Below are 16961 nucleotides of genomic sequence, written 5' to 3'. Positions count from 1 at the left end.
GCCACAGCAACTACCTAGAAGGGAGGCACTTTCATTACTAGGAATCAGCTGGTATGTGACAAATTACTCCAATACTTAAGTGACATTGAAAACAATCTACTATCTCCCACATGACGTTAATTCACTATCTCTGATTCCATGGGTTTGGGATTCAGCTTATTTAGGTGATTCTGCTCTGGGCCTCACGGGTTTGCAGTTAGCATTGCTGGCCAAGGCTGAAGTCATTTGAAAATCGTCCTGGGTAACTGGCTTTGCTGACTGTGCAGTAGCACAGGACAAGGCAGAGCCGTGATGACTTTCACCTAGCCCCAGGAGTCACAGTGATACCTGGAATCCCAGAAATCGGAGGCTAAAGCAGGGGACTGCTGAGGCCAGCCTGGGCTACTGAGTGGGATTCTGTCTTCAAAAAGCAAAATAGCCAGGCATGGGGGCATATGCCTGTAATCGCAACACTCAGGAGACAAAGGCAGGCAGATAGATCTTGGAGTTTTAGGCCAGCCTGGTCTATATAATGAGTTCCAGGACAGCCAGGGCTACACAGATAAACCCTGTCTCAAAAACAACAAAAAAAGAAACAAAGCAATAACTTTAGCAGCCCCAAATAAAATCACTTTAAAAGTGATTTTAACTTTTTCTCATAATTGTAGAAGGGCCTAAAGTTAGGTCAAGAGAATCCATGGCACCTCTGAATGCTTTTTTTCTAGCATTAAGAGAGATTAAAAACAGGGATGAGTCTTTTTTTTTTTTGTTTTTTCGAGACAGGGTTTCTCTGTGGTTTTGGAGCCTGTCCTGGAACTAGCTCTTGTAGACCAGGCTGGTCTCGAACTCACAGAGATCCGCCTGCCTCTGCCTCCCAAGTGCTGGGATTAAAGGCGTGCGCCACCACAGGGATGAGTCTTTAATGAAGAAATTTCTACCAGGAAACCTTGATCAGCCAGGAAGCTGTCATTTCCCAGTTTTGAGAAAACTGGCGTCAGTCTCCCTTTGGCTGTTCTAAGGATCCAGCAACACTAAAGTGGAAGAAAGAACCTACAGGTGTTCTCCCACTGCTGACTGGTACTAATCAAAGTTTTACTTTTTCATCATAAAGAAACACACATGCTAGACATGGAAGATGTAAAGGAAAAGCTATCATCATAACTGCCAACCCAATCGAACTGCTCTATTTTGTATTGAAATGAAAAAAAAACTTGGTTTTTCTGAGACACAGTTTCTCTGGGTAATCCTGGCTGTCTTGGAACTCACTGCATAGAGACCAGGCCGGCCTTCAACTAAGAGATCTGTTTGCCTCTGCCTCCTGAGTGCTAGATTAAAGGCATGTAACACCGTGTCCAGTGAAAAATCTTTTTAAATTTATGTAATATTTTGTAGGGGAAAGTACTGGTAAACTTCCTGGTCTTACAAAGCGTAGAAATTACTACTGTAAACATTTTGGTAATTTAATTATCTCTTACAAAGTCATGGGAGACTGAACAGAGTTTAAATGATGGTGAATGGCACTTGAGTTATAAGTCATCCAACATGTGGGCAGATTTGGCAACTCAATGAGAATGGGGATGCCATGAAGTCTTTTTTTTTTTAAATTTTATTTGTTTATTATGTATACAACATTCTGCCTCCGTGTATGCCTGCAGGCCAGAAGAGGGCACCAGCTCTCATTACAGATGGTTGTGAGCCACCATGTGGTTGCTGGGAATTGAACTCAAGTCCTCTGGAAGAACAGTCAATGCTCTTAACCACTGAGCCATCTCTCCAGCCCTGCCATGAAGTCTTTACTTACCACTTGTAGAGACCTGTTTGGGTAAAATCTTCTTTTAGGTTTTTCTGCCTGTATAACCAGGTTCCAAATGTTATGAGAGCATTGAATAGTGTATCATTCCTTAAAATGTTTCCTCAGACTTTCTACAACAAAAGTATTACTGAGACTGGCTCATACACCAATAGTTTGGCTGCCTACTACATGCCAAAGACTATGGCTGGCCTTTGAGGGTACAGCAAACAAATCCAAGCAGACACCAGCATGAGTAGTTACCAGTGTGTGAAGGGTGGGCAGGCTCCGCATTAGCTGATCATCTGCAGGCTGAAGCTCAGCAACTGGGGTCTCCTTGTGTTATGCAGGCTGCTCTCAAACTTTTGGGTTCAAGTGATCCTCCCGTTTCAGTTTCTTAAGTAGGCATGTGCCACTCCACTGTCCAGGTCACCATTTTGTAGTAAGGAGGCCGACCGCTAGTTAGTTCCCAGCCACTTAGCCCCAAAATAATCACACAGAAACTATTATTTAAATCACTGCTTGGCCCATTTGCTCTAGCTTCTTATTGGCTAACTTTTACATCTTAATTTAACTCATTTCTATTAATCTGTGTATCCCCACGTGGCAGTGGCTTACCAGGTAAAGTTCTGGCATCTCTGTCCATCACGTCTATATGGTTTCTCCTTGACTCTGGCTCCTTTCTCCCAGCATTCAGTTTAGTTTTTCCCACCTAGCTCTGTTCCCCTATAGCTCTGCTACAGGCCCAAAGCAGTTCCTTTATTAACCAATGACATTCACAGTATACAGAGGGGAATCCCACATCACCCTTTCATTTTATTGTGTATCCTGATGTCCAATGACAATGCTGGGTTGATGCGGTTTCCTAACTTGTTCACGGGCGCACATCTGGGAAAAGGCTACAGTTTCAAACTCAGGCCTTACTGGAGTCCAGAACCAATGTGTTTTTTCAATTTTTTTTTTTTTTTTTTTTTTTTTGGGTTTTTGAGACAGGGTTTCTCTGTGGTTTTGGAGCCTGTCCTGGAACTAGCTCTGTAGACCAGGCTGGTCTCGAACTCACAGAGATCCGCCTGCCTCTGCCTCCCAAGTGCTGGGATTAAAGGCGTGCGCCACCACCGCCCGGCAAATGTGTAGCCCAGGCTGGCCTCGAACTCGTGATCCTCCTGCCTCTGCCTCCTTCAGCAAATCCTACCGGCGTGCGCCACCACTACCGGCTGTTTTTTCAATTTTTAAAAAAAATTTATGTTCGAGGCCAGCCTGGTCTACAAGAGCTAGTTCCAGGACAGGCACCAAAGCTACAGAGAAACCCTGTCTCGAAAAACCAAAAAAAAAAAAAAAAATTTATGTACTGTGCTCTGTGTGTGTATGTATGTATATATATATATATGTGTGTGTGTGTGTGTGTATATATATAAAATCTGTACATTGCACGTGTGAGATAGTTAATTGTGAGCTACCATGTGGGTGCTGGGAATTGAACCCAGGTCCTCTGTAAGAACACTTACTGCTCTTAACCACTGAGCCATCTCTCCAGCGCCAGAACTAGTATTAACATATCACATTGAGGATCAGGGATACTATGTGCTTTTGCGTGCTTTGTCCATAAATGAAAACAATGACTCATCCCCAAACTGGGCAGGGTTGAATAGTAGTTCTGTTTATTTTACTCAGTCCATAGCACCTGTGTTAACTTTCAAAGGTAGCCTGTAATAAAAGCACTATGATAAAAACAACATAAAAACACACTAAAAAAGAACATGTATGTGTTTGTTGCTTCTGGCAAGAAAACATGTCGATTCTTGTTAGCTGAAAAAACAAATCAAAACAGCTTAAGGATTAATAACCAAAGCTTACTTTCAAACACGTTCCTCTTTTTGTTTTTATCAAGTCTCACTGTATATCCTAGATTGGCTTCAAACTCATTATAGCCTAGACTAGCTTTGAACTCAAAATCCTTCTGCTTTCACCTCGCCAGTGATGAAATTAGACATGAGCGGCCTCACCCATTCCCAGCGGTCCTCTAGACATACTTCTCTTTGTGCTTCATGATGACACTGTCATTAGTCTGATTCTACAAGGGCAGAGATCTTGAAATATTCACATGTGGATTTTCTCACAGCCTGATCCATTTGTGAGAACAGGCAGTGCTTGCTGAGATAACCTAAAGGGGCTGCTGCATTACCTACATTAGCCTTCGTTGGCAGTAAATTAACACAGACCGTAGTTTGAAACACACATTTATAAATGCTCCACACTTCTCTGGGCCCGGCTCCAAATACGGAGTGGGTTCCAGGGGTTCCCTGCTTCAATCCAAGACTGAAGTCAAGGTGCCCCTTGTTTCTGAGCTCATCTACACTGCCAGAGTGCAGCTCTGCTGGACTGAACGACTATCATCCCCTATTCCTTGCTGCTGTTGGCAGGCTTCTTAGTCCAGAGGCTGCTTACACTCCTTTGCTTTCTGCCACTTCAAAGTCAGTCAGCAACAGTGAGCCGAGCTGCTTCATAGCTCCAAAACACCCATGCTTTCAAGGACCCATGTAATGATCTTCCTTACAGCCTAAATTTACCTGCAAAACTCTTTTCCCACTGAATGGAATAAATTCTTAGTTTGGTGGTGTATATGGATGAAAGAAAGTTTGGATACTTTTGGGTAGGAACTGTTGGCCATAGCGGCCATACTCTAAACATGAGTATTTTAGTCAGATCTGTTGGCAAAGGCCTGTAATCCCAGCTATTCTGGGGAGGTTGAGGCAGAGTCAAGCCAGCCTTTGTGACTTAATAAGAACTTGAAAAATCAAAGGTAAAAAGGGCTTGGAAGGTAGTTTAGTGGTATAACAGCTACTATGCATGAGCTCAATTTCCACACAGAAAAACACAAAGCAGGCATTTTAGTGATTCTTCCTCATTTAATCCAAGTGTCTGTATGTGTTGGAGGTATGAGTGATTCAAAATGCTTGAAATAAGTTACAGTATCCTCTCAGAGGTGACTCAGGTGCAGATTGAAAAAATAAAAAACTGTAAACAACTAAAAGCTAGGTATAGTTGGGCATGCATTTTAATCACTCATGTATTAATGGGAGGCAAAGACCAAGAGAACAGTAGCCTGTTAGAGGTTAGCCTGTTTATACTGTGAGATTTTGTTTCAAAATAACAATAAAGAGTGCTCAGTGGTTGTGTGAGGCCCTAGGTTCAATCCTTAGCACTAACACCCCCGCTCCACCAAACAAAATCCCAATATACACCTTTAATCCCAGCACTCCAGAGGCAATGGCAGGTGGCCAACCTGATCTAGATAGTGAATTACAGGACAGTCAGGACTACATAGTGAGATCCTGTCTCAAAACAAAACCAAACCTAAAATGTCATAAAAAGAAATGAAACAATTTTAGAAGTTATTCCTCAACTCCCTGATAGGATGAAATCAAGTGGGGGATGTAAAAATATGTAAATCTCACCTATAGTCTATTCATTGTAGATTGTTTGCTTTCTGGATTTGAGCCTAGTGTGACCAGAACTAAGTACTGCTGGGCCCCTTAGGCGGTAGGGGTCACACTGCTCTGTGATTGCTGTCTCGGCCCTGGCAGCCTGTGTGCTAACACCAGAGAGAATAGAGTGTTTCCTCACCCACAGAAACCTTCCAAAAACTATAAAATCCGGTTTCCTAGTTTTAAAAACGGGCCATTAATCCAGTTCAAGGCTGACTGTAGAAATGTTTCTGGACATTGATTCAACAAATGCATAGAGAAAAATACTTTATGTTCTGGGTGCTCCAAACACTTGCAATCAAGGTTCTGAGAGAGGCTCCACTGCTCACTGTGAGTGTGTAATAACAGCTATCATTTATTCTATGCCAGAAGCCAAATTACAGGAGCCTAATAATATCAGGATCCTCCACATCCTCTCCCCGATCTTCTAGATACTTCATGCTAATTTGTACCCCATCAATCTTGTGCAATAGTAAGCTAACACAGATCAAATCGAGGTTAAGAGGAGTCAGGGAGTGACCGCTAGGATTCTAAATCTAGATTTGGTAGACCCTGGGACCTGATCTCTCTCCAGGGTACTGCCTCTAAAATAACACGTGCATTTTCATCTAAATGGCCCTTAAGTCTTTATTACCAAATTCACCTGACAGCAATTCTGCGGTAGACTGCAGGTGCACCCTCGGCAAATACATTGCGGTCCGACAGTACAAGAGGAAATGGGCAACCGTCTAGGTCAGTCAATCAAGAAATAACCGTTTTACTGATATGAGTGTCTCTCTGCTTATTACTATGCGCCAGTTGAGTCATTTAAGGGTGGACCAAAAGGGAAAGTCCTGCTTCTTGTCACCCACTAGAAGTGCAGATGAGAACTGTATTCAGGGGGATGCCCACAGTGGAAAGAGGGTAGTGGACTACCAATTCCGGATCCTCACCCTCACTGGACCCGCCCCTAGTCCCAAAAAGCGTGGAACGGGTTAAACGCGGCTAGGGGGAATCCAGCCACCGCCCCTTCCCAGCAACACCTCCCAGAAACCCTCAGGGCTCCGCTAGTTCCCGAACCTCGCGAGACCCCGCCCCATCCCTTCCTGACCGATTTCCCGCCCCCTTCTTTACCGAGCTCTGAGCGCAGCGGGGTACGGAAGAGAGTGGGCGGAAAGCAAGAGTCCCGGAGCACGACGGGAAACGTGGTCCAAGCACTTCAGGCAGCCATTTTCTTCCGGAGCGGGGGAGGCCGGGGAGCTAGTAAGGACTACAAATCCCAGCCATCCTTTCGGTTTGTTTTTGTTCAAAAAAAAAAAAACCACACTCCCCCTCCTCACTCTTCTCTCTCTCTCACACACGCGGACACACATACACACACACATACACACACCCACGGCAGACACTCACGGACCGGAGCGTCGAAGGGAAAGCTGCGTCTCGCCATCCCGGCCCGCCACTCGTTCGGTCTCGGTTTCCCAGCAGCGCGGGAAAGCGGAGGCCCGAGCCGTGACCTCTGACCCCGTGGTTATGCGGAGCCGCCGCATTCCTTAGCCATCGCGGGGCTGCCGCCGCCGCTGCCACCGTGGGCGACTGACGCAGCGCGGGCGCGTGGAGCCGCCGCCCCTCCCCCATCGCCGCCCTCGCGCCGGGTCTCGCACCAGCCGGTCCCGGTGCGCCCGCCCTCTCCGGCCGCACCCGAGTCCTCGCACGCGCCGCCGCCACGCGCCCCCCGCCGCTGCCGCCTCCGCCCCAGCCCCGCGCCGCCACCGCCCCAGCCCGCCCCACCCGGAGGTCCCGCGTGGAGCTGCCGCCGCCACCGCCGCCGCGGAGGAGGAGGATGAAGGACAAACAGAAGAGGAAGAAGGAGCGCACGTGGGCCGAGGCCGCGCGCCTGGTGAGGCGAGCTGCCCGGGGGGCCGCGGCGGGGGGTCTGGGGGGTGGGCTCCCGCGCGGCTCCCGGGGCGGGGGAGGGGCGAGGCCCTGCCCACCGCTACAGGGGGCGGGGCCGCCCGGGTGTGGAGCGCCGACCGTCCCCGGCCCTCGGGCTGTGGCGCCTTTTTCTGCACACCCCACTGAATTCCTGCGGAGGGGCGAGCTGGCGAACGGCTCCTCCCCTCTGAACGCCTGGGCTTCGGCCTCCCCTCCCCCACGTCGGCAGCGACTGGGTGTCCCGGGAAACGCCGTTTATTCATTTGCGGGAGTGAGGTTTCCGGGAAGGGTCGGAAGTGCTTCCCCGACTACTTCGTGGGCAGTGGAGTGGGTCACTGGACACCGCGGGGGTGGGAACGCGCCCCTGGTTTCAAGGACATGAGAAGCATTTAGAGCGTTGACTATTTAAACCAGGTGTGTGTCGGGAAGCAATTGCTGAGGACCAATTTGGCCCCCGAGCAGTGGTTCCTGGTTCTCAAACTTGAGTGCCCGGTGGGAGTATACCTGGGGACTTCGTTTAAAACACTGTTTCTAGGACCCATTTTTAAACACTGAACCCGAGATTCTGCTTAGAAACAGCCCTTTAGCCAGCTGCTTAAGGGATTATTATGCAGGTGGCCTGTGGACATTCAAATCACACTGAAGCTCTGTGACTGCTCTAGAGATAGGCACTTTGCAGGAGGAATTGAATACAGTTGGCAAAGAGTATATGTCTTCATACAGAGGCTTCTGCTCAGAGCGTTTAGCAAGACCTAAATAAATAGATTGCTTGAGCTTGAGCTAGTTGCCTGCTCAGAGGGTTTGTGAACGTGTGAGACCACTTCCTTTTGAAATTAAAATACAAAGCCAAAAGTCTTGCGGCATGTTCTTATAAAATATCGCTGATGACAGTCCTAATAGGCTATACTTTTCTCGGAGATGTCACTTCCTCAGGCGCCACAGTGCAAGGTTATGGTGCATCCTTCTTGTCTGTTGACGCCCAGTATTTTATATGTAATTGTTATAATTCAGTTTTGATGATGGAGTCAAGCTCACCTTTCTTATGGTTTCTTTTAATGAAAAGTGAGTTCTGCCTGTAAAGTGTTGGAGGTTGATAAAAATCTAGAGTGCACCCTTGTCTTTCTTGGGCTCATGAAAGCCGGTTATTGATTTAGCCAGGCTGTTCGAACTACCAGAGAATTTCCACTGGTGTTTCTGGTCATCTGTCTTGTTACCCTGGGAGCAGAAACGGGGTTTGTTTGTATAAGGTTGTAGTTTGGTTTATTTTTTTGTCTGGCATATGAAAATTGAAACCCCGTGGTGTACCCCCCTTCTGTGATTCAATCAAAACTAGACTATTTGGCTAGTTTTTACGATCTTGGGACTTGAGGATTTCTTCAGCGATGCTTCACCTGGAGACAAATTAAGGCCTATGAAGCAGCTGAAATGAAGCGTGGTTTCTTTTTTCTTTTTTTTTTTCCTCCCCATGGAGGTTGTCGAGTCTTGACTGTTCATTGAAATTCTGAGTTTTTGCGTGCAGGTGTTTGACTCTGGACACCCAAAGAAAATTTGCTTGCCAGAGCCCTGCAGGTTAGAGGTAGGCGAAAGTACCTTCAAATTCTGTGTTATGTTCTGACAATTCTAAAAATCTTCTTGTCTCAAAGCTCTTTTGGCTCTTATTATATGAAAGGTTCTAGCAGTTTGGAATCTGCTGTTGTTTTAAGCCTCTTCAGGTTCTTAAATTTACTGTGGTTTGAATTCCAAGGTTAAGGTTGCTATTTCTATTTTATTACTGGCTCACCTTCAAGCTCAATTATCTTAAGTTATTTCTCTTTCTCTTCTTTGACTCTTGGGTTAAAAATAGTACTCTGAACAGGAATTTCTTTGTGGCGTAGTTGTACATTTGAAAGAGGACTTGTGGGAATGTGGTATGCAATCTTGTATATCTTTTATGTGGTTTGTGTTTTAGAATTTTCTGTGTCTTTGTGGGGGTGGGAGGGAGACTTGAGTCTTCTTACCACTGAGTTTATTAGCTTCTACTGCAGAGGGCTACCTGACAAGCAGAGAGTGGTGATGGCAGCACATTCATTTTGTAACAGGATTATTAACTACTTTTAACAGTTGAATTTAAAGTGTGTATGATGACCACATGCATTTGTCAGGTGGAAGTTTCTAGTTTCTCTTGGCTTCACTCAGGTTGGCAAGAAGATAATCTTTTAAATGCTGTTTTGGTGGAGGAAAGCCGAGAATTCATCCCTGTAGATTTTTTTTTATTTTTATTTTTTTGCAGTTGTTTTAAGAAGTGGATATTCTTCTCTCAGATGCCTTTTAGTGTGGTTCTAGCTGTCTGAAGTAGAGAAGGGTAAATGTGCCTGCTTGTTAGGAACAATTTGGGAAAAACAGCCAAGGGGATTTCCCTTTAAATTGAGTACAATTCTTCAGTAGATTTCTTTCTTAAACTTATTTATGACTGACCATTCTTACATCAAACTTTTTTTTCCTTTTAACTTTTTTATTTCCTTCAAAAAAATGTGCAGTCTATAGAGAAAGCCTGGGGACTAGAACACTGCAGGGGTGTTCTGAAAGCTAGTGGCATATGCAATTGTAATGAAAATGAATACTTTGTATCTTTAGGTGTAACTTCTCTTTAGAATTTTCTTCTGTTTTGAGATTCTCAAGCTCTTCCTGGCTACTATTTAAATAATTGGTAGATATTTTTTTCAGAGTCATGCTTCTCTAAAAAATGTTTGTGGGAAGATTGCTAACTCAGCTTGTATCAAAGAGGTGGTATCTTGTAACTGGACATTAGTAGCATGTAGGTTTATTGTAGGTTTGTTAAGTCAGCCTTGCCTGTTGGCACTTGGGTAATCTATAAAGAGGAGGAGCTTGTAGCTTTTTGGAGATGGGTATTCAGATCCTTGAATAGAACTTCAGGTGTATGTGTTACTGGAGATGCACAGATTTAAATGGATATCTTACTTTTTGCCTCTTGTTTAGGAATAAATATGATTAGTTTCTCACTTCCCCTTTGAAGTCTCCTGGCTTGGGAGATAATTACTTGTACTGTGGAACAGTGGGAATACCATAAGAGATTGGAGTCGGCCTGGCGTAGATTGGGAACTGCTTCCAAAAGGAAGGTACTTTTTGACTTGAGTCTTGTAGGGTCAGTGTAAGGTAGGGAGGCCTATCACAGAGGAGCCTATACATGCAGGAGCTGATGAAAGAAGAATGGCTGAGGGAGGAGAGAAAACAAAGAATGGATACAAACATTTGCAAAGTGTGTAGTTGGGGTGGGGCAAAGAATAGTCACTGGTGCAGAAGCAGGAAGTGTTAGTGAGTTAGTCTGGTAGTCTTGTGGGGGACTTGTGTGCCCAGCCTCTGAGCACCTACAGGTCCCTATTTAAGTGCTCTTTAATCAGAGAGAAGAACTCCAAATACTTGAAGAGTGAGAGAGGACCTTTGACTCAGACTGCCTAGGTACTTGCTTTAGGTTAGAGACTAGAATTTAAATCTTGGCCTGATTCTAAAGCCTGTGCTTTAGTGGGAGGCAGGGTGGGCTCTGGAAACTTACCTTCTTCTGCATGTGGAATGACAGGCAGAGTTATTGAGGATGATTTAAAATAGAACCCTGATGAAGGTAGGCTCAAGATCCCTAGAATTTGGCCTGGCACAAAGCAGGTGTTTCCTGGTTTTAAATGAGGGACAATCACAAATAGGGGTGGATTTTAGGAAAACAGGGCCTTACCATGAATATATGGAAGAGGCTAGGCTGTTAAGTTGTGTCATTGGCTGTGGTCGTGAACCAGGTAGATGAGAGTGAAGGGTGCCACATGTGTTGCTAAATTAGGTGATTTGAGTGCCAACCAAGGTAGGGAATATAGGGAGAAAGGGCAGGCTGAGGTGAATTAGAGTAGAACAAATTAAGAATGGATAGCTACACTTGGGAGGCAGAGGCAGGCGGATCTCTGTGAGTTCGAGACCAGCCTGGTCTACAAGAGCTAGTTCCAGGACAGGCTCCAAAACCACAGAGAAACCCTGTCTCGGAAAACAAAACAAAAAAAACAACAACAAAAAAAAAATGGACAGCTAGACCGAGGAGTTAGAGCTACTTGAGTCTGAAGCTTGGGAGAAAGTCAGGACTAGAGGTAGATAGGATCAGATTCCTCAGCATTAGAATAAGTGTTAGTAATTGACACATTATCCAGGAGCAATGTAAAAATTAGAGAGGCCAAGGAGGAAGAGTAGAAGTTTTGTTTTAGTGCTCACTTCTCCAAACCTTGATTTCCTTTAGTGACAAGGTTTTCTGTGGCATTCCTTTGGAACTTCCTGCTTGTCTTTTTAGGAAGGTAGGTAGAGCTTGGGTGCTTGAAGCAGCTGCACAGGTGTAGAAAGTAAGATGATGTCTTTCTTTTCCTTCCTTTGAAGAGGAACATTGCTGAAACAGCTCAGCGTCTTAGAGTGAGAACTGCAGTTGCTGAGGAAGTGCTGATTAGTTACAGATGAACTAACACAAATAGGACATTAGGTTCCTTACGGTTTTGTTATATGTCACTGTCACACATAGAACCATAGCATCATGTAGTCAAGTGCCAAAACGTACTGTGGCAGTCAACCCCAGAATTTCATAGTGTAATGGAAAAGAACTGAAGATGGACATGGCATATTCTTGTAAGCCCTTGGGAGGTAGAGACAATGGAATCAAGACTTCAGGTCATCCTTGGCTGCATGGCAAGTTCAGAACTAGCCTAGGTTGTCTCAGAACAAAACTGAACATTCAGCCCAGTGTTGGGGTGTACACCTTTAATCCCAACACTTGGTAAGCAGAGACAGGTGGGTGGGTCTTTATGAATTTGACTGGCCTAGTCTACAAAGTGAGTTCTGTGCCAGCTTGGACTGCATAGTGAGACTGTATCCAGAACAACAACAACAACAACAACAAAAAACCTGTGTATATATACACACACATATCCATATGGGTATTAGTCAGAACTTTTTTCTAAGACACGGTGTCATTATGTAGCTTGGCTGGTCTTGAGTTCAAGACCAGGCTGGCCTTGAACCCACAGACATCAATCTGCTTTTCCTGGGATTAAAGGCATGTGCCACCATTCTTGGCCTGGAAGTTCCTTGGGAAAGAAAATTTGAATGAATTTCCATTTTAATATATACTTTGCAGCAATATTTTTTTGTTGTTGTTGGTTGCTTTTATCTTTTGAGATAGGCCTCACAAGAGATTGCATGCTGGGACTAAAGGAGTACACCTCCACACCTGGTCTATATTTTATGTTTTAACAACATTAGCTCCTGCAGTTCCCAGAGCTGCTACTAAGATTTTGCATACTACTTATTACACATAGATGTTAAAATAGCTATCCTTAGAATTTAGATTTGAATGTTTCACGTAATTGGTATTTTTATCTAATTGCATTTAATTTTCAATATACTGATAAGAATGTAATTTCTGAAGTAATTGTTTTAATGCCAAGCCATTGAGCCACACCCCAACACCAAAGTCATTTTGATTGTGGTAATCTTATCTGTCCCTGAGAGCTCTGCAGAGCAGTACTACCAACCACGGTGCAGACTGATGAATGTAATGGACCTTTTCACACTGAAGTCAGGACGTTTATGTTTCTTCAGGTGTTAGAAAACTACTCGGATGCTCCAATGACACCAAAACAGATTCTGCAGGTCATAGAGGCAGAAGGACTGAAGGAAATGAGGTTTGTATTGCTCTTGTTACTTAAGTGAGGGCTTCACAAGACATGTGTCTGTGATATGCAGTAGTAAGTCCACCTGTTGATCTATCTGTGATTCTGTATCTGATGGTAGTGTTGTGTGTTCCGAGTGGAGGGTGGGAGTGGGATGGGAGAACATCCATTTATTTTCATCAGAAATACAGTGTCTTTCACAAGACTTCACCTAGGTCTTGACCTTCAGCTAGAGTTAGGTTCTTTTTTTTTTTTTTAATATTTATTTATTATGTATACAATATTCTGTCTGTGTGTATGCCTGCAGGCCAGAAGAGGGCATCAGACCCCTCTACAGATGGTTGTGAGCCACCATGTGGTTGCTGGGAATTGAACTCAAGACCTTTGGAAGAGCAGGCAATGCTCTTAACCTCTGAGCCATCTCTCCAGCCCTAGAGTTAGGTTCTTATCTTTCTTCAATAGAATCAGATAAATTCTCTAGCACACTTCTCTCTCTTTTTTAGAGGTTCTCACCATCCTGGCTTCTCATACGCTATTATTTTACAAGTTTTAGTACTAGAGAAGGAGCAAGCCCATATATGCTCTTTTCTCTATGCTTTTCTTTGCCATACCACAGATGTCTTTTCCTTTTGGAGTCAAGAAAGATGGTCTCAGTGGCATAAAAACCCTCTGGGTACTCAAAGACTTAGTCATTCTTTCTTGTTTTTTGAGACAGTCTCTTATAGCGCAGGGTGGTTTCTAACTTACTGGCCTGCTGAGGCTTGCCTTGAATGGTGATCCTCATGTTTCCACCTCTCAAGTGCTGGGATTAGAGACACATGCCACCCACAACTAGCTGGTCTAGTCTTTCCTGATACAGATGTACTAATGAGGGGGCTGGAGGATGACTCCGTAGAGTACTGAGTGCTCTTCTAGAGGACCTGGGTTCAAGTCCCAGTACCCACATGGCAGCTCACAACTGTATGTAACTCCAAGATCTGACACCCTCACGCAGACATACATCAATGAACATAAATAATTATTCTTTAAAATGTGCTAATGAGTAACCTTGAATTTGTTATAATGTTTTCCTGGAGAGGAAACAAGTAAGAAACACAGAAGTAACTGGAGGCATGAAAACCAGGGGTTGTTTTTGATTCTCCTCTCTTCTCACCATTTATCCGAACCCCTTCTTTTAAAATCCCCCTCCCCATCCCAGACAGGGTTTTTCTGTGTATCAGAGTCCTGGAACTCACCTGTAGACCAGGCTGCCCTCAGACTCGAGATTTTTCTGTCTCTACTTCCAAGTGCTGGGATTAATGTGTGTCACCACTGCTTAAATTAAAAAAAAAAAAATTCCTTGTATTTGTTTTGTTTGTTTTACCAGAGTGTATATCTGTACATTGTATTCATGTAGTGCCCATGGAGGCCGGAAGAGGGCATTGGAACTGCTAGAACTGGAATTACATGCAGTTGTGAGCTGTCATGTGTGTGCTGGAGATTGAACCCAGGTCCTCTGGAAGAGCAGCCAGTGCTATTAACCACTGAGCCATCTCTCCAGCTATTTTCTTTTTTATTTAAGTAAGGAAAGAGGAGTGTGTATAACAACAGTTCCTTTTGGGAATTCGGAACAAACAGCATTTTTGATAATGGGGGATATTGCATACGTTTGTGTACCAGAGAACAACCTTGGATGACATTCTGCCTTGTTTTTTGAGAAAAGGGGTCTTTAACTGGGACCTACGCTTGCAAATTAGGCTGCGCTGATTTGTTACCAAGCCTGTATCTGTTTCTCTAGCAGTGGAATCACAAGCCCCTGGATACCACACTTGCATTTTTTTTTTTTTATCAGGTGGGGTTTGGGGTATGAAGTCTGGTCTAAGTGCTTGTTTGTCAAGTACTTTATTGAATGAGTTTTTCTCCTCAGCCCTAAGCGTTAGTATATTATGTGACTAAGGAAATTGTAGTCACTTGAAATGATGAAAGTTGTTCACATTACTCAGGTCACATATTCTTTAATGTTTTACGGGGAGGGATGCTTAGAGTTGCCTGTAGTCCATCTGTTTGACTTGGACCTGATGCACTTTGCAATGTGATAATTGTGCTTTTTTCTTTTTTCTTGGGCCATTTCCCATCATGTTGATGTCCGCCCTGCCGTTGGATCACTATGCCTGTAGAAGGTAAATTACTCCCTTGTTTCTGCTTTTTGTTCTAGGAATTGTAGCATTCAGGATGAGGGAGAAGCTCTGTCATTGTAGATAGATGTTGTGTGTAGGAGTCACAGAAGGACTTGTCAATGTGTTATGCCCCTTGTAGGAGATGCTAGCACAGCCATTTGATGTTATAGATTCTACACCAGCTCGCTTTTAGTGACTTTTTTGTTGTTTAGTTATTTTTAGCATCCAGTGTGTTTCAAAGCAGAATAATTGTTTTTTTAATGTCTTTTTTACACTCAATTTATTTTTAACACTATGTAAATTAGGGCTGCTAGTTTTGAAAAATAGGGGCTTAAGATACCTTTTATTTTTAAACATACCGAGGAGAGGGAAGAAAACATGCACCGGTGAATCATAGTATTAACATTCTAGTGACAAATTTAATGATAATAGGCACTTGTCTATTTTTGATACCTTTTTCTGTTATAAGATTCAGTAAGTAACGGGCACCAAAGCTACAGAGAAACCCTGTCTCGAAAAACCAAAAAAAAAAAAAAAAAGTTTCAGTAAGTATCCTCTGTCTCATGAAGTCATTTTGTAACTTACTGTTGTGGCAGGGACCATGGAACTTAATATACTATCTAGTTAGATGTTCAAATATTACTTACTAAATCCTTTTGATGGTCTTTTTCTTTGCAAATGAAGTCTGTAGATAAGACTCATCCATTCCCTTTTACAACAAAAAAAACATTTTTGTGTGTTTTTATTAGAAAATACTCAAGTGCAACAATAAAGTGGGAGCTTATTACAGGGATACAGTGCCATTGAGTCTGTTATTTTCATACAGCTCAGTGTAGATACTGGGAAATGTGGTTTTTATTCAAAATGTTTATTACATTTTACTTTAGATACTATTGGAAAAGGGGATGTAGAGGTAAGAGGACAACTTACAGGAGTTGGTTCAGGTCTTCTATCATATAGGTCCTAGGAATAAAACTGAGGTCTTTAGACTTGGTGTCAGGAGCCTTTACCTGATGAACCATTCGCTGACCAAATCTTGTTGGTGTGTGTGTGTGTGTATTCATGGAGGCCAGAAAAAAGTGTCAGCTCCTAGAACTGGAGTTACTGACAACTGCTGTGAGCTGCCTGATAAGGGTGCTGGAAACTGAGCCTAGTCCTCTGCAAGAGAAAGCAAGTGTAGTTAACTGCTGAGCCATCTCTCTGGTCCCAGTAACCAAAATACTGTCTTTTTTTAGTTGATATGGGGTTCCATTATGTAGCTCTAGCTGCCTTGGAGCTCTGCTAGATAGACCAGGCTCACCTCAAGCTCCCAGAGATCACCTGCCTTTGCTTCTCATGTGCTGCAAGTAAATACATGCACTACTACGCCTAGCTGAAAATACTTGTTTATAATAGTAAAATTTTATTAAGGTTTATTTGTTTCTGTTTTTGAGTAGATTCTCATAATATAACTAGAGTGGCCTGTGACTGACTCTGTGGCATCGGCTTTGTGGTAGGCATCCTTTCTCAGCCTCCTGAGTGCTGAGGTCACAAGAACGAGCCAGCATACCTGGTCAAGATAATGCGTTTAAAATTTGTTAACATACAGCTTGGACATTTTTCATTTTTAATTTGTGAATATGCATGTGTGTGTGGTATGTATATATAGGTACACTCTGAAGCGTGTGTATGTCAGTACCCCTTGGAGGCCAGAAAAGGGTATGGGAGCCCCTATACCTAAGTGTTAACTGTTATGAGACATCCAGCATGGGTACCAAGAACTGAACTCTAGTCCTCTTCAAAAGCAGCAAACCTACTCATTTTTCTTTTTCTTTTTCATCAAGACAGGAACAGTTTTTTTTACTCTGTAGATCAGGCTGGCCTCAAACTCAGAGATTCACTTGCTCCTGCCTGAGTGCTAGAATTAAAGGTGTGTGCTACCAGGCCTGGCTTGCAGTAAGCTTAACTGCTG

General features: G+C 43.7%; 1 protein-coding gene across 1 annotated transcript in view; it reads left to right on the top strand.

The window, feature by feature from the left end:
* The first annotated feature begins 6566 nt into the window (after nucleotides 1-6566).
* Nucleotides 6567-16961, top strand: part of Asxl1 (ASXL transcriptional regulator 1) — a 70827-nt gene continuing 60432 nt past the window's right edge. Inside the window, exons 1-3 of the mRNA XM_057780995.1 lie at nucleotides 6567-7129; nucleotides 12784-12866; nucleotides 15011-15013. Of these exons, the coding sequence (XP_057636978.1) occupies nucleotides 7073-7129; nucleotides 12784-12866; nucleotides 15011-15013 (143 nt within the window). The 5' untranslated portion in view covers nucleotides 6567-7072. The remainder of the gene's footprint in view (nucleotides 7130-12783; nucleotides 12867-15010; nucleotides 15014-16961) is intronic.

The sequence above is a fragment of the Chionomys nivalis genome, chromosome 9 (assembly GCF_950005125.1).
Source record: "Chionomys nivalis chromosome 9, mChiNiv1.1, whole genome shotgun sequence".
NCBI lineage: Eukaryota > Metazoa > Chordata > Mammalia > Rodentia > Cricetidae > Chionomys > Chionomys nivalis.
The sequence above is the reverse complement of the archived record's forward strand: the minus strand, read 5'-3'. Positions and strand labels throughout refer to the sequence as shown.